Genomic DNA, 22,377 nt, shown 5'->3' on the forward strand with positions numbered 1-22,377 from the left:
GGCTCCTGTACGCACATCAGGGCATTAGCATGTGTCAGCTTTTTTGTGTCTTTCCTTGTATGTGTATCAGGGCCTATTTATGTGTCTTCCCTTCTAGGTATGTTAAGGTGTTAGCATGTCAGTTCTTTTCTGCATGTCAGGACATGTTGGCATGTGTATTCTCTTCTCTGTGTGTTAGGGCATGTTGGAGTGTGTCAGCTCCATGCAGCTACATAGCAGGGCCTGTTTGTGTCACAGGGTACCATAGGGTGGAAGGAGACATCTTTACACTTCATAGCACTGTTCCCTTTCCCCTGGCTCTATAGTCCCGAGAGCAGCACCGGCTCCCTGCCTCCACTGGGTCAACCCAGGAGCTCCTGTCAGTGCTGCTTGGCAGTTCTCCTGTCACACACAGCAGTGAGCCAAGCTCTGCTCCCTCTCCCTAATAGCAGATACCTGGGACTAGCCCCCGGAGGACAGCTACGGAGTGCCTGTGCTTGGAAACAGAAGACCACCCTCAGTCACCCCTGGTTTTGCTGCTGGAGTCACCAGTGAGATGTATTTAAAGCACTCCTGGACCCCAGCTCCTTGAGGGGGTAGGGTCACCTCTGAGACCCAGCATGCTTGGCTTGGGGGAGGCAGGGTACGAAGGCACACACTCAGCGTGCACACTGACAACATCCATCCCCTTCTCCCGCCCCGGGCTGGCACCCCTGCATGCAGGGCCAAGGCATGGTCTTCTCGCTGCTTGCAGCTTTAATTACACTACACTGAAGGCTCCAGGCCCAGGCCTGTCTGGGATCTAGGAACAAAGCAGCAAGCCACACAGCCCTCGCTGTCCCATTGTTCTACATGCTGGGGGCTTGGGTATAGAAAAGAAACATGGACCCAGCCCAGAAGGCCCACGTATCTCTAAGCAGCTACAGTCCCCATGCCCATCTACTAATAGGGCCACCTCTGTAGACAGAGAAGCCCTTCCCCCTGCCCCCCAAAGTAGGATGGTGCTGCCCATAGAAGGGGTCTCATTCTATCAACAGGCCTTTCTGCCACCTGGGATTGGATCCTTTCTCCACTGAGAAGCAGCCCCAGGCAGGGAAGTTGAGCTAAGGCGGGAGAAGAGCCGGGAAGTGCTAGAGGGAGTGTGCATGCTGTTCCAGCTGCCCGCTCTGCCCTGGGAAGGGGGAAGAAGCCAGCCTTTGGAGCTCTCCGGGAGGATGGCATTCTGGGTGTCCAGGTTCCCCTCTGGTACAAGGATGGGGAGAGGGGAAAAGTATCTCCCCCATGACAGGTCTCTGCTAGCAGGGACAGAGAGAGAGGCAGCCCATGGTCTGATCTGCTCGCCAGCAGCCTGAGCGCCAGCAGATGCCAGTCATCTTCAGTGACGTTTTACAGCTGGATACTGACGCACAGGGAGTAGAAGTGACTTGCCCAAGACTGCACAGTGAGTTAGTGCCAGAGCTAGGCACAGAACCCAGGAGTCTTGACTCGCCTCCCTCCCTGCTCTAACCACTAGACTGGCTGCCTCCCGGCCTTTGACAGAGGGACGCCTGCAGGAAGCCCATTTACAGACACTTCTCTCAAGGCTGCCTGCTCTGCTCTTGCAGGTAAGGGCTGTGCCTGCTTGCACCCAAGCTGGCAAGGCCATGCCCTTGTGCTTTGTTGACACCCCCCTCCCCGCCCCACACTGTGTAGTTTTGAGCAGATGCACAGAGCCCTCTCTCCCCTAGGGGGCACCAGCTCCCCACATTGTGAGGGTTCCTGTGCAAAGCATCAGTTCAGCAGAGCTGGGCAGATTAACCCACCTGTACCTAGCTCCTGCTTCTGTTCAATTCCAGCCCCGCTGCCAGGGCACGACACTCCTCACAGTCTGCACAGCAACAGGGTGCATCAGCCAGCGCCTTGCGAGCCTGGTGGAGCAACCTGCAGGGTGTGGAAGTCGGGACTCCTGCTTCTAGTCCCAGCTCTGATATTGACTCATTTTGGCCATGTCATTTCCTCAGTTTCCCATCCGCCCAATAGGGCTCACCCTCTTCAGAGGGCTGCCATGAGGATTAGTGGAGTTGGGAGGTGTGCTGAGATCCGGAGCTGGAACAGTGCCCTCGCTCTCTGAACTCCAGAGCTCCCCTGGAGAGTGACGCCTGACTCCCCTCACTGCCTCCCTGGGGACGGGAGTTGCTGAGACAGCACTTTCTCACTTCCCTTCCCTCTCTCCCCTTGCAGTTTTCCAGTGTGAATGTTGTGACCTGGCTCAGGAAAAGGTCCCTATTTTTAGCAAGGGAAGGAAGAGCCCTCTGCACTTCTGTCCAAGATAGCCTGGTGCTACTTTTCCAAACTCCACTGGATCGCGCCCAGCTGGGGACTGTTTCCCATTGTGAGAGCATGGAAGGGGGACAGCAAATGAGTCTGGGCCCTGTGAGCTCCCAGGGGGAGCAGGCATCACAGATCTCCCCAAGAGGACAGCTGTGATCATCCAGCCTGAGCTCATGTGTGTCACAGGCCTGAGAATCTGGGCTGCCCAGACAGGGAGCAGAGCATGGGAGGAGGCAATGCATTTCATCCCCCTCTCGCCTGCCTGCCCTGCTCAGGTGGTGGGCTCATTAGATGATCTGCCGAGCTAAGCAGTGCCTGGGTGGGAGACCTTGAGAGCGCCAACATATGATGGTTTATTAAACACTGCAGGGACAGCGGCCCAGGTGCCAGACTGAATGCTTCATGCCCCCCCGGCCTGTAAAAGCAGAGCTTGACTCTGTCATTTAAAATACCCTGCATCTGACGAAGTGGGTATTCACCCACAAAAGCTCATGCTCCAAAACGTCTGTTAGTCTATAAGGTGCCACAGGACTCTTTGCTGCTTTTACAGATCCAGACTAACACGGCTACCCCTCTGATATCTGTCATTTAAAAGACTCTCTCACGGAGCCAATCGGGCTCAGGAACGAGCCAGGCCCACAGAACAGGGAGGGGAGCGGTGTTGGGGAACAGGAGAGAAATTGCTAATGTGGGGAGTTGACAGCGTGATCTGGGAAGGGGAACCTAGCAAGGGTGTGTGGCGAAGTGGATAGACTGAGTGAGAGACCAGACTCCTGGGTTCTATCCCCAACCATAGGAAGCAGTCAAAGGGCATCAGCAATTAGAGGCGGGGCACTGGGAAGCAGGACTCCTGAGTTCGCTCCAACTCTGGGAGTTGAGGTGGTTTGAGCAGGAGAAAGCTATTTCAGACTCCAGAATGCTGGTCCCAGCTCTGCTGCTGCTATTGTGTAGAGTTGAGGGGAGAGTTACAGAATAAGGACAAATTAGAGGAAACTCTAAAAACATCTTATTGGTGCATCTCCCATGCTACGCCCTGCTGCAGTCCGTGATAGCCTCAGAGCTCCACAAGAGGGCACCCCTCTCCTCCCATGAACACATCCAGGGGCACTAGGTTTCCAGGTGGTCTGGGGACTAGGAGCAGGACCCCCTGGAGAGGCCCAGAAAGCTGGGGGGTAAGACAAGGAGCCAGTCTGCAGGGAAGAGAGCTGGGGTGGGGGGCTAATAGCAGATCTGGGAGTGGAAAGAAGGCAGCAGGGTGGTGGTACATGGCTGCCCAGGAGAGAAGGAGGTAGGGAGAACACAGGATACCCCAGGGGTCCAGCTCTCAAGCCAGGGAGCAGCCCCAAACCTGACATGTTCCTCACTGCCTCCCTGCTGAGGGTAGATGCTGGGCCTGGTGGGTGCGGGTCAGCTGTGATGAGAAGCAGCTGCTCCACACCCAGCACTGGACAGGCAGGTCCTGAGGCTGTGAGCATAGACAGATGGCCCATGCCCTGCACCACCCCCTACGTCCCTGAGCTGCAGGCTCTGAAAGCAGCCTGGGAGCCTACACTGGGCCTGGGAAGGAGCATGGGCTAGTGCTTAGAGCAGTGACTGGGAGCCAGGACTGCTGGGTTCTATCTCCACCCCTAAGACTCCTATACCCCCCTGGTCCTTTCCCTAACCTCTTAACCAGAAAAGCCGTATGCTGTGCCCTGCCTGGTCTGTTCTGCAGCCCCCACTCCTGGCCAGGGTCCCCCATGGGGTCAGCCTTACCGTGTGCTCCCTGGCCTCACCTCTTTAGCCTCCCAGAGTCCCTGGCTGCGATGAGCCAAGAGGCAGAACACACAAGAAAATATTAGCCCAGGGTGAATAACCCACCCCTGCTCTGGTTACCTGCCCAGGTGGGAGCTAGGCAGCAGGACAAAGATGTGGGGGCAAGGAGCCAGGGCTGCTGGCTGTGAGGCGAGGGACTCAGATCATTATCCAGGGTAATGGGCTCCTCCCACCTCCCCACTGATCCTCCCCAAGGCCCCAGGCCAGCACACACCACCCCAAAGAGTTGGAGGGAACCCTGTGAGTGCTGGGAAGCTCCTAGCGCTGCACTCCCAGGCACCCCCAGCAGGAGGCACTGGAGGAAGTGGTGTTGGGGCATTGCTCACAGGGCAGCACTCTGCTGTTCCACCCCCAGCAGGAGGCGCTGGAAGAAATGGCATTGGGGTATTGCCCATAGGGAAGACTCTGCTGTTCCACCCCCAGGGCCCCCCAGCAGGAGGTGATGGAGGGAATGGTATCTCTCCCTTCTCCATCCCAGCTATGAATGCCAGGGGTCTGCGTCCCTCTGCTATGCTAGCTGGGAGGAGAGCTCTCTCGGGGGACCTGTCAGATGCCCCATAGTGGGGACTGCCATGGGCTGAACAGCCCCTTCCCACCACCCAGCTGAGTCCCAGAGGGGTTGGGCCCAGACTGCCAGGCTTGGCTGGGGAGCAGAGCATCCCCTGCTAGGTGACCAGAGGCCCCTTTGGAGCAGGCTTCTACCTCAACCCACAGCAAGAGGGAATAGGGCCACCTGCACCTGCCTGGGGGCTGTGTTAGGACTTGAGCGTCCCATGACAGGGCCCCTACCAACTCACCGCCAGAGCATCTCCTTCTGGCCACATCTGCAGATGAGCTCTGGCGGGGTCAAAAACCCCTTCCTGCAGGGGCGCTCCATCACTCCTCTGGGTCTGGCTCTCTCAGGACTTCACTGCTCCCATTTCATGGCTTGCCCCTTCCCAGGTCACTGTAGTTTCCCCTGCCAGGAGGGGCATGTTCTCAAAGTCTCTCAGGACCCACCATCCCAGGCAGTTTTCTCTTTCACTGACACTTAACAGCACCACCACCCAGTAGCAGGCCGGGGAACCCAGGCCCGCCCTCTGCACTGGGTTCCAGCTAGGGTGACCAGATGTCTTGATTTTATAGGGACAGTCTCAATTTTGGGGTCATCTTCTTGTATAGGCTTTATTCCCACCCCACCCCAATTTTTCACACTTGCTGTCTGGTCACACTAGTTCCAGCCCAGGGACTCTACAACAATTAGCCAGGATCTGGACAGCTCTAAGCCACAGATAGCCAGCCCTTCCCTCACCTTGGGACACTACAGCCTCTGGTGCAGGCAAGAGCCTGGGCTTTATACAGGCCCCTCCTGTTCCTGTCCAGCTGAGCTTCATTCCTAATTAATCCCTGCTCTGCTCCTTGTTGCAGCCTGGGCTGGTAACTGGCCCACATGGCCAGACCTTGTGTGGAGTGGATATCCCATCACAGGCCCGTGGGCTGCATAGGATCTTACAGCAATGGTCACTCAGGGTCCCATTTGACTCGTGTCTATCCTGAGACCTAGAAACTGCTGCTTGTTAAAGTCCCTGCAGCCGACACCTGTGGGTAGAAGTGGTGGGCCTGTGTGGCAGGTCTTGGGGGTCCCACACTGGACCCCTGGTCTGCGCTGACCAAAGCCCCCAGAAAGAGAATGCAGGACCAGAGCAGCTCTGCTGCTGTGGAGGCCTCAGCAATGGGGCCCTGGGAGCAGGAGCAAGGGCTCACTGCATTAGTGAGAGCAAGTCTGGCTTCAGCGGCTGCTCCCCACAAAAGGGCCTGGAGCTGCTCCGTCTGGCTGCTGGTGTGAAATGAGCCAGAGGCCAGGCCTAGCTGAGAGCCATTCTCCAAGTTCTCCCCTGTGGAATGAGCTGGCCAGCTCTCCGTCCAGTTCCTAGCAGCCGCAGAACCACAGGTGCTAACTGGGCCTGAGTCAGGAGGGGACCCGGGGCTGAGCAGGCCAGGGAGACAGCCCTCCCCTCTCTCCCCAGAGGTGCGTCTCCTCCAGCTCTGGGCTGAGGCTGGCACGAACGAGCAGAGGGGTTCCTTCCAATCAAGGCCTGTGCGAGGGGCTGGGAAGCTGTGGAAGCTCGGGAGCTAGGGATTGCAGCCCGTCTCCCAGGCCCATCCCAAAGGGGGGCCCAGAGACATGGCTGAAGAGATTCTAGCCCAATATTCCCCTCAGCGGGCACCAGTCCTACTAGCAGGTAACCCCACCCCAGCATGGAGCACCCCTTCGGTCCCCTGGGAGAGGCCGCGCCTGGGGCTGTCCTGGCTAGTTAGTCCCCTTGTGCGGCAGGCGCCTGTCAAAGTGGCCGCTGCCTCCAGATGGGGGCCCCGGCTGAGATGCCCTGGGCCTGATCTTGAGCGAGTGCTGGGCCCTGCAGCGCCCGCTGACATAAGGGAGCCCAGCAGCTCTAGGCTCTTTTGGTGGGCACCCAAAATCAGTGACCATGCTTGAAAATCCAGGCTGGACCCCGGGCTAGCTCTCCAGTCCCAACTGCCCTCATGGGAGGGGGTCACGCACCAGCTGGGGAGATCTCTAACAGAGACCCAAGAGTCCAGGGGCTATGAGACTTCACAGCTCCCCTAGACTTGGGCTCACCCCCTCTGAGTTTCATGTACATTTAGATGCTCCTGGTCCCCCAGAGCAAGGGTACCCTCCCTAACCCAGAGCTGTCAGTGCTCCCAAGGGCCATGGACTCCTCCCAGTGGATGTGTCTGACATAAGTCGTTGAGGGCAGTCTAGTAGTTAGTGCGGTTGGAGTGGACACTGGGAGGCCTGGCTCTGGCAGAGAGTGGGGTTTAGTGGTTAGAGCTAGATATTAGGGTTCAGGATTCCTGGGATCTATTCCCAGTTCTTCCACTGACTCACCATGCGACCTTGGCCATAACCGCACCCTGCCTCAGTTTCCCCATGTGTAAAATGGGGATAATGCTCTGCAGGAGGAGGGAAGGGTCACTCTGCGACTCGCTGGATTAATGCACAGTGCTTTGAGAGCCTAGGGTGGTGGGTGCTACAGAAAAGTGAGTATGTAGCAGATGTGATGGGCAACGGGTGCTGCCCGCAGAGGTGCCCCAGCATGGCTCTTCACAGCTCTCTCCCACCGGCCCCTGTGGCTGCAGCGCCAGCAGTGGGTACTGAGGTGGTGGGGATGGTTGCAGAGTGTTAGGAGGTTGCTGGGTGCTCACTGCAGAGCCCCTGGTCCCCTAGCAGCTAGGCTGGGGTGGTTAGCCAGAACCCCGGGTATCTGAATGCTCTGACAGCAGCAGCTCCTTCCTGGAAAACGGCCTGAGGACAGCAGTGGACTTAACGAATGTTTCCGTAAGCGGAGCCATCTGGGGGCCTAAATGGATTCACGAATCGATGGCAGGAGCTGCCTTGCTCTTGGAGATGGACAAGCCTCTTTGCAGCTGAGCTCAATGCTGTGTTGGGCTGCGGGGGCTGCATAGGATGATGTAGGGGGAGGGAACCTCGCTTCCTGGGGAGGGGAGATGAGGGTGGGCAAACAGGAAGGGTGAGGAAGCCCCTGGAGCAGTAGTACTCAACCTTTACCATGCTGGGACCCTCCAAACCTCCTTCCCTTCTCACTGGAAATCCCCTTTCCCCTTAGCAATATGGGGAGGAGAGGGGAGGGTGGCCATGACCCCTTGACATCTGCCTGAGACCCCGAGGTTGGGACCCCGTCCTAGAGTTTAGCTGCTCAGAGCTCTCCTCAAAACAGGCAACTTGCAGCCGCCCTGGGTCCCATCGCTGTGGAAACGCAGCAGCTCCCTTCACAGCCCCAAGCAGACAGGGGCCTTAGCTGCAGGTACAGGATCCGGATTCTGGACACCCCAAAGTTTGCATCTAAGGGTTTAGTTTTGCTATTCGCAGCAATGAGGCCATTTGCCAGAATCAGATTGTAAGATCTGGATTCCACATCCTGAGCTGAAGGGAGGCGGACCTGGGCTCACTGTTCTGACCATCAACAGCTGAAGGAGCCTTGTCCAGAATGCCAGATGGTGCCATCCAAGAGCTTCCATGCACACGTCTACATTCCTGCTCTGCCTCATCCTCTATGCTCCAAGCCCACGACTGCAAGGTCCCCAGTGGTCCAGCTGCCATTTGTCATCTGCTGCCCATAGCATCATTAGCCAGCCTCCCTGCTGGGCACGAGACAACCTGCCTTGTGAGAAAGGCAGCAGGAGGGTGAGAGCAGGTGGATCTGTCTGTCTTCCCCACACTGCCACTGTCTCTGGAGCATGGAAATCACCATCTCATTAAAGCTGGGCCCATGATTAAACCCCATGGCATCTTGCCCACACAAGGCAGCAGCTGCTAGAGAGAGGGGTTACTGCCCAGGGAATGGGAGCCAGAGGAGCTGCAGCTCGTCCAGGCGGAGTTTGCCTGTTATTACTATCCCCTCCTTGGGACCCGTGACCACAGCCCCGGTGGAAGAGGCTGCATGACCAGCCCAGTCACTCCTTGGCCCTTCTGAGACCGTTGGTGCCAGCAGTTGGCGGTTCTGTGATGTGCAAGCCAGAAGCTGGATTGACACCAGACAAACTCAGTCCGTGCATGGGGCCCTCACTGGGGCCAGGGATGGGCCAACGACCCAAGCCTGATCCCAAGGAGCAACCCAGTCCCCTGGTTAGTACCTCAATGCAGCCTCATCTGGGCTCATCTGAGGCATCCAGCTCCCCAGCCTCAAACTTCCACGTGTTCCAGTCAGGAGGGCCTCTCCCCTCCCAACTCATTTCCCGTCCTTCTGCTTCATCTTCCCGCTGAGCCACGGAGCCAGCACTAGCTGCTTGGGACCCCACAGCCTAGCAGGGCTGAAGCTGCCAGGCCAGAGGATGAGAAGAGTCTCGAGGCTGCTCTGGATCCACCTCCAGGTGCAGGAGTGTGCCAGAGGCTGGGAGAGATTAATGGTATCTTGCCTGCAAATCTGCCCCATTCGTCTTCAAGCTATGCATGCTGGGATCAACGCCCTACTGAAATGCAACCGCCTCTGGGGAGTTGCACCGTGGCCAGTGCATGTCAAAACAGTGCAGGGAGGGGTGGATTTTAGCCAAGGCTTCCAACTCCTACCATAAATGGACGTGCTGGTGAATGCCTGCACAGAGCCTCGATTTTTAAGGGTTCCACCCAAATGCTCCCCAAGGCTACCTGGAATTCAATTCCTCCTCCTCCACTGGACAAAGGACCCAGCTCTGTTGTTCCAGGGTGGGGACGGTGAAGCCTGCTGCTTAAACCACTAATCCATGCCCTGTCTGGAATAGGATGGCAATCTGACCTGAGGGTGTAAACAGATCTCCCCCACGTGCCACCACACCAAGGCCTTCTCCAAGCATGAGATTCCAGGCTCTTGTACAGCTCCAGCAGGGAAACACTCAGTGCAGACAGACAAAGTCCGAATTTGCACCAGGGAGGCTCAGACGTGTTTGGATCGCAGTCTATAGCAGCTTTGCCTGCCCATGCTGGGATTTGCAATGGTGGCTAGAACTGAGACACACCCCCCAGGCTAGCCTAGGTCTCACTGTCCCAAAGGGGCACAGGAGAGCTGGCTGGGATATGCTCAAAGCAGGACAGTTGTTTCTGATGAGGGATCACAGTGCAGGGTCATTTCCCCCACCCCCCCAGCTGGTCTGCGTTCCGGCTCTCGGCCCATGAATATTTCACTAGCCTTGTGCTAACACAAAGTCGGCTGGAAGGTACATTTTTAACAGCAGCTTGAACAACGAGTCCAGGAGCTGCCACTTAATGGGTGAGTTATTAAAGGAAACCGCTAAGTGCAGGTATCAATAACCCTGCGATCTGCCTGGACTCGCTGGGAGCAGGGCGCCTAGGAATGTACAGTTGCATTTTTCTGTTAATTTCCTGCTGTAACAGCCAGGGAGTAAGTCAAACCACAGACTTGATGGCTCCCAGTGGAAGAGCCAGCCTTCCGAACCCAGCTCTCTGCTGTGTGTAATAATGAGCCTTAATGGGCTACAGGAATATTAGCCAAAAAATAACTTCCCTCTGCTAGGCCAGCTGCAGCTGCAAGGGCAGGGGCTGAGCGCTACCAGGTTCCAGCACGGGGCGTTTCCCTTTGACAAACCTTAGGCTGCCTCTGGAGGTTGGTACGAGTAGCATCTGCACAGATAACCAGATCCTCCGCAAAGCCGCTCTAATCCCTGCTGTGCTGTGCATTAGCCTTGTAGCCTTGGGCCAGCCCTTTAGGCTCAGGGTTTCATCAGCGGCCTCTAAATGTGGGGCTCTATTTTGGGGTGCCTAATTTGCAGAAGTGCTGAGCACCCCCACCTCTTGCAGTTCTACCTGAATTCATTAGGCACTGCAGACACGGAGCATCTCTGGAAATCAGGTGTGTTGGACTAACGGTGGGCACCCTGGAAAACGTGGGGCTTAACCTTGCAATGCCTCAGTTTCCCCAGCAAAGAGGGTAGGGGAGGAGTTAACTAATATTCAGAGTTAGGAAGTGCTGCGTAAGTGCCGAGAGGTAGGGGTGGGAGTTCGCCCACACAAGGGCTGCAGCCAGCTGAGGCGGCATTAGAGACAGCCATCTCCCAAAGGAACGCAGACCTTTGGAGTGGCTAGAGCGGGCACTGAGAGCCAAGTCTCCTTGGTTCTAGTCCTGGCTTTGGGCGGGCAGTTTTCTATTGCCTAGAGCCAGGGAGGTTGAGCTTTAGGGCTCCCGGCCTATGTTGCTGACTCTGGGACTGAGGTTGTCAAGTGTTTAGATCAGAAAACTGGAAGCCAGAACTTCATGGCTCCAAACTGCATGCAAAAATAGTTCACCCACTAGTGAAATGCAGCCACCTCTCGGTTGAAAAGCAGCAGGTGCTTACCCGTGCATATCCGTCCAACAACTCAGGACAGGACATGAAGGATAACACATCCAACAGCCACTGCACTTTCACAGACCTCAAAGCATAATTGATAGGAAGCCAGATAGTTGTGGCTTCCATATTGTTACAAGGAAATGTTACCTAGACACACAATACGTGAAACATCCTCCTTTCTGGATCTTCTCTTTCCCCACTTCTAGACATACCCTGGAGTGTCACATTTTGCAGACATGAATAAATTAGCCTCCATCCACCCTTGGAGGATAGGTCTGGACCATCATCCCCATTTCACAGCTGGAGAAGCTGAGTCACTGAGAAGGGAAGCAACTTGCCCAAGGCCCCCCAGAGTATCAGATAAGGTGACGTGTGTGCCGAGCCACATGTTTCCGCATGCTCAGAAATTTCTGCAAAGCCTTCTATGGGGGTTGAACTTTTCCATGCTGAGCTAAGCTCAAAGGGAGAATTTGCTTTGGAAAGCTAGAGCAAAATCTAGCCACTATTTTATTATACTATTAATTACTAGTAGTATAAGAGGGTGAGGGGAAAGCTTTTTCCTGCTAGGAAAAAAATTAATTAATTTCAGATTATTTTTTGTTCCCTTCCATACAGCATAACTCCAAACCCAGCTGACCTGCATTTGCTGAAGCCTTCCTGTTTGCTGGGTACTCCCCGCTGCCCAAGGCCTGATCTCTGTTTGCAAGAACATATATAGAAACAACAGATACCAGTGAGTGAGGGAAGCCAGCTCTGAAAGAGGCTGGAGGGCAGGGATATTGAGCGAGAACTCAGCCAGTTTGTATTACCTGCTCCTTTGTTTCACACAACTGGGAAGCCAGGGGGGAGGAAGGATGGCGCAGGGGGCACTAACGCAAACGACAGCAGTGGCTGCGTTTGTGCATGCTAGTGGCTAAAGCTTCCCCGGTTGAACGTTAACTATGTGTTACACCCAAGCACACCCGACACACCATCCCCAGATCAGCCTAGGGCCTGAACACACCCCTGAAGTGTCCTCTCCTCACCCTCTCTGGCTGTGTGCAGGACCAGCACACTCTCCTCTCAGCCACCTCTCTGTCTACCCCCACCTGTTCTTCATCCTTGTCGGTTCTGCTCAGAACTCTCCTGCTAACGCTGCAGGTTCCCTGCTGATTAAAGCCTGGGATCTCTGGCTGCAGGGCTTTCCCCCGTTTCCAGTGGGCCAGAGATGAGCAGAAATGACAGTCAACCCCAGAATCCCTCTGGGGAGGTGGCCCTCCCCCAGTCGGAGCATTCCTAAGAACGGGGCTGTGGGCAGTTTGGTTTTTGCAAAGGAGACTTTAATGTGCAGAGTGCAAAGAGTTAACCTTAAAACACACAGCTTTTCTGGACAGCAAAAAACAGCCCCTAAAAAGGCAAAGAGACTGACTTTTAAAACATCAGAAAAGGTTGGGTAGGAAGGGAAGCAGCAGTGAGCTCTGGGAAGAGAAGTCCCCCAGAAAGCCTGATACGAAACTCTCCCCCTCAGGGGACTGCATTAGAAAAGCAATTGCTCAAAATAACCCCCTGAAGCAGGGCAGCCAGAGAGCAGCAGTGAGGGAGCCAGCTTTTTACAAAGGCACAAACTGGGAGGGTCTGGCTAACTTTACAAAGGGGGGCCGGGTTCGCTGCGCAGGCCTCTGGCTGACTCCAGCGGCCCAGGCGGATGGTTAGGAAGAAGCAGAATAGCCTCGGCTGTGCTGGAGCAGGTGGAAAGCGTTACTTAGTTACGGACGCTGCACCTCCTCGGCCAGATGCTCCTCAGGCTGAAATGGGCATAGCTCTCTGCCCATTTACACCAGCTGCCCCGTGCTATTGTATTAGATTGTACCTGTGCAACTTGCGGCATGAATAAAATAAACTTGGGCTTTTAGCAATGCAGCTACTTCCCCGCTCCAGCCAGTCAGCACTAAGGCACTGGAGCACTTTCGGAAGGGACAGAACACATGTACCATTGGGAGAGAGCTTTGGCCCAGCCCCGCAGCCACCATTCGAGACACTCTTGTGGTGGGGGTGGGGGGAGGGGTTTGTACAAACTCTACAAATCAATCAGATCGTTTCCAGGGGAATTCACAGAAAATAAACAATTCTCTGTTCGGATTTCAACATCCCCCAGCAGTGTTTGCCAATGCAGGCGAAGCGGAAAGTGAAAGGGACAGGCCAGATGGAGAGGAAAGCAACATTTGAAACAAACTGCAGCGGGGCGAGAGGGAAACTTCTCTTTTAAAATAGCAAAGTAAAAGATTGTAAACACAAGGACTGCAAGCCTGGCTGTGGGTTGGATTGGACCTCTGGCTGCACGGGTTACAAGCGAGGGCAGAACTTGATTCGGTGACATCTTGCTTTTGCAAGATTTCAAGTGTAAGGTGCTCAGAAGGGACGGAGAAGGATATTTTCATCCCCTTGCCAGTGGCATCACGCAGCAGCCATTCAAATGCTGATCTGTGATTCTTTTTTGAATCGATCAGAATTTGAAAGCTGTGTCATTTTATGTCTCAGTGGCCCACTAGCAGCACTGCTCCCTTGCAGCTTTCGAGGTTAGAAGCTTAACCTCGCAGGTTCTGCATCTCACCCTTCACGCTTGTCTGCCAGGTGACGCTCCTGCCCGAAACATGGCAACTCTCCACCAATGCCTGGATCAGCCTCCCTGAGACCGTCAAGCACACAAATATGGGTGGTCTCCTACAGGCTGTTGTGTGGCGTGCTGTGCCCTGCCCTTGGCAGAACTGTTTGGTTCTGGCCTCCATGCAGGGGCCGCCCCATAAGCTAATGCCTTAGAGAGACCAGGGTAAATCCTGCACCTAAAGAAGTCAATTTTCCCATTGTCGTCAGTACAGCCACCATTTCACCGTGAGGCTGTAACTCCGTCCCACGAAGTGCTTGTAACTATTCAGTTACATTCACACTGACTAGCCTGCATCTCGTTATGACACAGAATTCTGCAGTGTAAACAACCTGATTTGATCCTCCCCAAGTGCTCTCTGGCCTTAATACAGGGCTTCATTTGGGGTCAGACCAACCATCAATTATTTATTAGTTTGAGAGAGCACAAAAACATCCCTCAGCCTCTTGTCTTGTGGTCCAGGGGCTCTTTCCAATTTAAGCACTGACAATCAAATTGATTCTGGCACTCTTATAACCCATCTCAAGCATCCGGGAACACGAGAGGGTTTTAGTTTAAATACCTAATTGTCGGCTCACTGATCTCTTGGAATTACGCTTACTGGCAAAATGTTGACAGGGCCTCCAGGCCTCCCAGTCCAGACACTACTACTAAGTGTCACTGCAGGGAGATGGTGCAAAAGCAAAGGAGAGCTCAGCATATGGTTCACATTTCAGGCCATCGGTAAAACAGAACGCTATAGAATCCCACTCTGAATTACCACCCTTATATGTGCAATCACAGCTTCATCGCACATCGAAAAGCACTTGCTCCCCAGAACCTGCATGTCTCAGAAGTCCAGCATGGGGATTTGGAGCTTTCCTCCCTCGGAGACCTCTCCTTCAATTCCAACCCAGACTGGGAGATAGTAAAAGCTGTTACAACGGGCTGGCTCTAGGGCAGTCTCAGTAAAGGCCATGGGTTGAGTAGGCCACAGAGAATCAAGTCCCTTCTAAAGGGGACCCTCCGAGTGTGGAGGGAGGTACCAGTGAGATGTGGATGCTCACATTGCTGCTGCCCAAGCTGGACCTGTTCTGTGGATAAATGGAGGCCTTCAGTCTCCATGGCTGTTAAGACAGCACTACATTCATGAGAAGAAAATCTTCAAAAGGAAAAAAAACCCATTCAAACCCCTCCCAAAAAAAAGCTGTGCAAGGAATCTGGAATGTGCTATCTTGCATAGGTGATCTGTGCTAATTCCATGCTAGTGTATCCAAGGAAGTGCTGACTTAACTCCACTGTAAGTTAAACTGGGAAGAGTTTGTGTTCTCCCCAGTAGCAACATTTCGCTTCTAACTTGCATCTCTCGAGGAGGCGGGGCCCTGAGAGAAATGGGGAAAATGAGCTTGGAAAATCCCACAGCCTAGTCATTTTCCCCCAGCATTACCAGCTTTTGAAGGGGAAAAAGGAAAAATAAAGACCCCAGATGGCACCAGGGTCCAAAATACTATGACAGTTTCCGAAGGAATGATTAAAGATTGCACAGAGTGTGCTTCTGCAACCAAAAGCCAAACAGGCCTCTTGCTGTGGAGATCACTAGCCAGTCTTTGGCTCAGGCTTGAAAGATGCACTTGCCCACTCATTAGGGGCTGTAGCCAAGATACTCAACAGTATTTAAGTGCCCAACTCCCACTAAAATTGATAAGCATTTGAAGCCTAAATATCTTTGAGAATCTGGGCCTGTAAGCCTGGGGCACCAGTGTGAAATTGACAAGACAGCACTGTGGTTTGCTGTGAAACTGACCAAGAACTTGTCAATTTCACTCTGCTGCTGGAGGCTCTCAGCCACTCAACTCCCTTCCTGCCTCCCTACAAGAAAGCAGGAGGTTAAGTGGGCACAAGAGCTCCCTTCTCCCTCTCCCCAGCTGAGAGAAGAGGAGAAATGCCAAGATTTTCAGGCAGTCACTAGCCAAGCCTGCCACAAGAGCCCTCCCTTGCTCCTAATAGCAGGGTTGGAATCCCAGAGTTTGCCCTTTCCTAACAGCTGAGTTTCTTACCAGGGCACAGCCTCCATATTTCATAGAAGACTTTGGCTAGGAAGTGCCTGGATCCTTTTTCAAGCTCTGCTTTGGATACTCTATATGATGAGCCAACGGAGGAAGAGTCTGCATTCCGGGCAAAAGTCCTTGAAATATGAAAGTTTCAACTGCCAAAACCTTCCAGTCCATTATTGAGATCGGCTACTGTGCTTTCCAGCGGCAGCGACAAGAGAGTTACACCATAGCATTAGTGAAAAGAAGCTTCTAACGTTCTCTCTGTTTTGATGCCACTGTCGGTTCTTTGGAAAACTCTAGGTGGCATAGGAAGTGCTGAGCTGATGCTGGGTACCTGGTACAGAAAGTAACACCACCGTGAAGCTGGGGTCCCAGGATTCTCCTGTACTGGCTGGCACTACGGGTAAGCCCAGTGGAATGTAGATTAAGCGACACCCCAAGCTCACAGGTACACATCCAGAGTCTGCAGTATCATCTGCCGGCAGAGTGGGCAGTTGCGCTGGTAGATGGTCTGCTGCAGTAAGATTTCGGTGCATTGTTGGCAGAGGCACAAGTGCCTGCAGGGCAGGAGCAGGACTGTCTTGGTTTGGTCCTGGCAGATGACACATTTTTTACGTTCTTCTTGTTCTTTCAGGAGCATCCACGGGTCGTTCTCCAGAGTGACATCTTCGCTGTCCTCCTCCAAAGCATTCAGCTGCTCTTTCCTCAGAGCTTTGGCTCGTGATGTGCTTGGCCCTGGAGGCTGGAGGCACTGCCCTGCTGTGGCGTTTCGACCAGAGGCTGGTTGTGCATTTGATCCTTGCTCAACGTTCATGTCATGTTGGTCCCCATGTCCTCTGGCTGCCAGCTGCTGCACCTGACGGGCACCGGCTGCACCCTGCTGATTGGCTCCAGGCAGCCCTGGTCTTCCCTGATGAGCTCCTCCAGGAGCAACTGGCCTATGAATGGCTGCAGCTGCCCCTTGCCTGGCTTGGATGGGCTCTGCACCTTGTGGCACTTGATTGACCTGTTGGTTTGTTGCTCTGCCTCCTCCATTCCAGTTGGCCATTTGGAGACTCCAGCCTGCTACCCTGCGCCAGGCGTGGGAGCTCACAACCATCCCCAGCGATAAGAGCACAATCTGATAGAGGCGCCAGATGTCCCTCCGTAGGCGGTGGTAAGAAGGCAAGGTATTCAGGTATCTCAACACATGGTTTGCCAGCGTCCTTGTCAGCTCAGGGTTGAGGACTAAGGTGCTGACTGTGACAATTAGGGCCAGCAACACTAGGCCATAAAGATTCAGGAAGAGGACATTAACCAGGAGCTTGCTCATAGACTCTAGGAGTTCGAATGCCAGCTGGCAGGGTGACCACATGAGAATGGACATGGCAATGGCACTGCTAGACATTTGAGCAAGGAAGGCAGCGAGGAGGTCTGTGACTCTTAGGAAAGGGCTGATGATGGATTCCCACAGAGCCAGCACCAGATTCTGGGTGCCAATCAGGCAGATATTGATGATGCTGTTAACAAAATAGGCCAGGAGGCTCATGACAATGGTAAACACTTCGCATACCTGCCTCAGGAGTGACTGGCCAGAGCCAACCACATTCCAGAGCCCTCGGTGCACAAGTTCCTTGCTTCTCAGGACCAGGTGCGAGAACAGGTTCCCAATCACTTTCAGACTCTCCAGGCTGGAGCAGAAGCCTCGGAACAGGCCGGTGACAGTTTGGACCGAGCTCAGGGCCAGGCAGCAAAGCACCTCCACCAGGTACACCAAGGAGAACAAAGTCCCATTCCAGCAGTGGATCACACTAGCCACCAGTGCATTGGGCAGGTTGTAGATGAACGTGATGAGCCAGACCAGCACTGAGACCAAGGTGGAGACCAGGAAGAAGTTCACATTGAGCAGGAGGCCCAGGAAATCCAGGGCCATCCTTATGCTGTTGATGACCAGGAACACTAGATCCATGGCTCGCGCCCTGACAAGGGTGGTCCCGGCGTGAACTAGAGCAGATGGGCTGGAGAAGAAGAGAAGGGTCAGGCTTTGACTGGAAAAGCTGGGGGATGGGGATGGTTCCCCAGGGATGGGGAGGGTCCTGCCATGCAGCTGGGGGAGAAGAGGATCCTCTGGTGGCTAAATGTGCCTGGGGAAATGAGGTGGGTGGGGTGGGGGGTCACTTCAGTGTTTCAAGGTCCTGGTGGAGGGGAGCAGGGGTTCCCTTGCTACCAGACTTAGGGGGGGGACTCTCAGACAGGAGTTTAAAATCACTCAGGATTGGGGGTCCTCTGCCTGGGGGGGTAGGGGGGGCTGGCTTCCAAACGTGGGAGGGTCTCTGGGTCGCAGGGGTCTGTTTCCCGGGGGAGGGGCTGTCTCCAAGCTGGGGCCCCCTGCGGTAAGAGCGGGGGAACCTCTGGGTTTGGGGGTTCCTGCCGCCCCGCACCCCCCGCCTGTCTGCGGCGATTGCTGTCAGCGCCCCCTGGCGGGGGGGCGGGGCCTCACCCCGCTCTCCCACGGGGGGATCCCGGCTCGCTTCCCCCTCCCCCCGCGGGGGGTTTAGCCTTATCCACGTCCCAAGGCTCCCTCGGTTCGAATGGGCGCCACCATCTTGAGTGGGCGGGGCTGGATGTTGGCCAATGGGAGGCGAGATCCGCCCTCCTCGCGCTCTGATTGGGCTGTTTGAAGGACTCCGGGGGGGGTGGGGTTTACGTTCCTACGTGAGGGGCGTGGCCTATGGGTTCCGAGGCTCCTTTGATTGGCTAATTCTGGCTCCAGAGGGATGGGTGGGGCTAAGACCACGCTGTGGGCTGAGGATTTAAAGGGCCAGTGCCCTGCCCTGGGCAGAGGGGGTGGTTGGGCTGGGCTGTGTCCCAGTGACCTCGGGGAGCCCTGCCACCCCCAGGCAGAGTCTAGGCTCACGTCCCATGGCTGGTGTGGGGCACCCCCTTCCCACTGCGATACTGGGTCAGCCAGGGGTGCAGCTAGATCAGGATCCGGTCTGCAGACAGTGGCTGAGGCCAGAGTAGGGTGACCAGATATCCTGGTTTTATAGGGACAGTCCCAATTTTTGGGTCTTTTTCTTATATAGGCTGCTATTACCCCCCACCCCTGTCCTGATTTTTCGCACTTGCTTTCTGGTCACCCTAGGCCAGATGCTTCAGCTGCACTGATCAGAACAGGGCAATTATCCAGTGATCTGTCGCCTGTCAGCAGGGCCGGCTTTAGACCTATTCCACCAATTCCCCCAAATCGGGCCCTGCGCCCAGTGAGAATCCCTTCCCCGGCTAGAGGCGCCTTTTTAATTTTTACTCACCTGGAGCTGCTTCGGGTCTTTGGTGGCATTTCAATGGCGGGTCCTTCGCTTGCTCTGGGTCTTCGGCGGCAGTTTGGCGGTGAGTCCTTCAGTGCCACCAAAGACCTGAAGTGAGTGAATGACCTGCTGCTGAAGTGCCACTGAAGACTCGGAGCACTGCCCAGTGAGTACAAGCCCCATGTGTTTTTTTTAACGTGTTTGTTTTTTAATCATCCCTGCCGGGGCCCCATCAAAACTGTTCGAATTGGGCCCCACACTTCCTAAAGCTGGCCCTGCCTGTCGTCCACTCCCAGCTTCTGGCAGTCAGAGGCTTAGGGACACCCAGAGCATGGGGTTGCATCCCTGACCATCTTGGCTACTAGCCACTGAAGACTCTATCTTCCATGAAAGTATCTATTTCTTTTTTGAACCCAGTTGTACTTATGCCCATCACACATCCTCTGGCAATGAGTTCCACAGGCTGACTGTGCACTATGTGAAGTACTGCCTTCTGTTTGTTTGAACCCGGCTGCCTATTAATTTCATAGGGCGACCCCTGATTTTTGTGTTATGTGAAGGGATAAATTACATGTCCTTATTCACATTCTCTACACCATTCATGATTTCATAGTCCTCTGTCATATTCTCTCCTACCCCAATTGTCTCTTCCAAACTGGACTGTTTCTCTCTTTTTAATCTCATTCGAGGTGAAGAGGTCCATTAAAACCCCTGTAGTCATAGGACAAAAAGAGGGGGTTAGTGGGTTACAGATAGACTCTGGATTTATGGCTTATTACAACTATGTTCAGTCCATGATTTTTGTTGTCTAGCTGAATAATGAATTTAAGCTCCCAAACTCATCTTTTGAAAGTATTGTGTAGGTTTCCTTTCAGGAAAAGGAATGGTCCTTGAATGATTCCTTACAATATGTGCCAACTACTTATGCTAAACAATCTGTTCCGCCTTGCATTTTGCTGTGACACGTAGCAGTTCCTTTCCCAGACCTGAAGAAGAGCTCTATGTAAGCTCGAAAGCTTGTCTCTCTCACAAGCAGAAATTGGTTCAATAAAAGATATTACCTCACCCACCTTGTCTCTCTAATATCCTGGGACCTACAGGGCTACAACTACACTGTCTGTTTAGGCGTAAATTAAGTATTCTATGGTTCACAATGGGCTTCCATCTACAGTCTGAGGCAAATGCTGATGAAGGATTGTGAAACCTTCAAAAAAGAGGAAATTAACAGGAAGAGGTAAATAGCGGGTGTGTGGGATGGGCTTCAGGTGAACATCAAAGGTCTGTTCTTGAGTATTTAGGAGACACCCTCTGGGATCCTTTGCCGTGTAACTAAACTGGTAGTGAATTGGTTTCGGAAAAAGTGGATCTCAGCTAAGCTTAGTTGAAGATATGGGAGAGAACTTCTGGGTAGACAGCTAACAAGTTTTCTCCCTGTCTAAAGAAGTTTAAATTTTAGATCAAGAATGAGTGAAATGATGTTGCTTTAAATGTAACCATGTATTGCCATTTCTCACACTGGTTTATATTTGAATCTCTGTTCTTTCTTAAATAAATTTCCTTTTTTGTTTTATCATTGAATTCAAGTACTGGGTGTGATACAAACGGGGTGGGCTAAGGTAAAACTAGTAAATCGGGATACATTGTTCTTTGGGAACAAAGGCTCTGGGATTTCTGTAGGTATGCAGCGATCAGAGGCTGGAAACCATAGTGGGTCACTTTGAAAGGAGTCACGGGCTGGGGTATGTGGATTGTCAGCCTACAGGGCAAAGGCACAGCTGGTGTAGCCCAGAAGAGAGTTCTTGAACTAACATCCAGCTCGCACAGACAAGAACCCCACATGCTGGAGGCAGGTGGCAACCAGAAGACTCACAGCCCTGGCTGCCCTGAGAAGCATGTCAGTGCCCTTTGCTAGTTCCTGGGTCACAACTCCAAAAAGATAGGGAATGGTGCCTCCTTCCCAGTCCCCTGGGTCTCCTTTTATTCCCCTGAGGGAGTGAAGGCAGCCCTCCCATTTATTCCCATCCCCAGAGCCCCCCTTTACTTCCCCCAAGACAAGGGCAGCTACCTCTTCTGTTCCCCTCTCTGAGGAGAGGTGCCTTACCCCACTCTGCCCTGGGATCCCCAGTCACAGATCATGACAAGACATGTAATCGCCATAGTATGGCAGTGTCACAGAAGAGGTGCCCCTGATTGCACCAGACCGTGCTGCAGCAGGACCACAGGCCTCTTACCTTGGCCATCCGGAGCTGCTGCCTTATCACTGCAAGTGCACTACAAATCCTGATGGGACTGATTTCCCAATTCTCAGCCCACTGCCCCTATCGAGAACCCGTTCTGCCTCTTGTTAGGGGTGGTGGTTAAGCAACAAGCAACTGGGGAAAAAGCAAAGCAGACATTAAAATTGCTTTGCTTTTAATCATCTGAGCATAAGAAGGAATTATTATTTTTAACATATGCAGATTGATGCTGCCAAAGTTCCCTCAAATGACTGGGACTGGGGTCAGCCGCGGGTGGCCACCAACCAATCCAAACTACACAGGCAACCTCTCATGTCCTGCAAAATCTTGCTTGCTAAAAGCAACAACAAATCCAGGAATACAGCTTGGGGAGGTGGAGGCAGAATCCCTGTGTTGCAACATTTTGCATGGTCTCTCCACATTCTTCACCTCTCACTCCTGAATTCCTTGCCCCTCCCCTGTCCAAAATATGTGGTGGGGAGGGAGGAAGCGTTGCAGGGGAAAACTAAGGGGTTAATTGCGATCCGATGTCATGTGCTAGAACAATTTCTCGGCTTCGGTTTTGTCCTGCAGTGCAAACTGCCACCTCTAGCAGCTGCCCCTATCACTCCAACCCTGTGATTTTCACCCCTGTGTTGCTTGGGCTGTCCCATTGCATGGCTGAGGTTGGGTTTTTCCATGATGCGGAGATGTTTGTGTTCTGTTTACACAGGTGCCCTTTCTCCAAAGCCCCGGCTCTCTGGGGGAAGCAATGTTTTAATAGATTTAACAGAATTTATTAGGCCTGCTAAAACCAGATCTCTCAATCTCAGGGCTGCTTGTTAGCGTGCTGTCCTGCATTTCCTCCCCTTGCCCTGAGCTCTGACAAGCCCATCTCCGGTAGCATTAGGGTTACCAGATAGCAACTGTGAAAAAATGGGACGGGGGTGGGGGGTAATAGGAGCCTATATAAGAAAAAGTCCCCAAAAACAGGACTGTCCCTTTAAAAACGGGACATCTGGTCATCCTATGTAGGATTCTCGGCTGAGGATTAGAGGGTATGCAAGATGCTGACGCGAAATAGCCAGAGGACAAAGCTTAGCCCGATGGCCAGGGACAACTGCCCCAGGGTAGCTTTCTCTGACCCCATTGCTGGTACAGCTGAGCCTCCCTGGTCTTCAAAGCGCCATAGCTAATTAAAGGGCAGGAGTATAGTCAAGTGGTTATCACAGGTCTGGGAGACAGGACTCCTC

General features: G+C 53.8%; 1 protein-coding gene across 8 annotated transcripts in view; it reads right to left on the bottom strand.

Annotated features, from left to right (window-relative positions):
- The window catches only part of RNF26 (ring finger protein 26), a 33,183-nt gene extending 14,966 nt beyond the window's left edge, over positions 1-18,217 (bottom strand). For 6 of the 8 annotated variants that reach the window (XR_003997189.1, XR_003997191.1, XR_003997190.1 and 3 more), the window contains exons 1-2: positions 18,101-18,217; positions 15,625-17,618 (exon numbers count right to left, since the gene is read on the bottom strand). Coding sequence is in view for 1 of the 8 variants with exons in the window: in XM_030538153.1 (XP_030394013.1) it covers positions 16,064-17,569 (1,506 nt within the window). In the remaining 7 variants the exon portion in view is untranslated. Of the gene's footprint in view, positions 1-286; positions 298-11,756; positions 11,763-12,244; positions 17,619-18,100 lie in introns of those variants that run through there. The other 2 variants (XR_003997193.1, XM_030538153.1) reach the window with 2 other exon arrangements.
- Positions 18,218-22,377: the final 4,160 nt, after the last annotated feature.

This window comes from Gopherus evgoodei, chromosome 19, assembly GCF_007399415.2.
Source record: "Gopherus evgoodei ecotype Sinaloan lineage chromosome 19, rGopEvg1_v1.p, whole genome shotgun sequence".
Classification (NCBI taxonomy): Eukaryota; Metazoa; Chordata; order Testudines; family Testudinidae; genus Gopherus; species Gopherus evgoodei.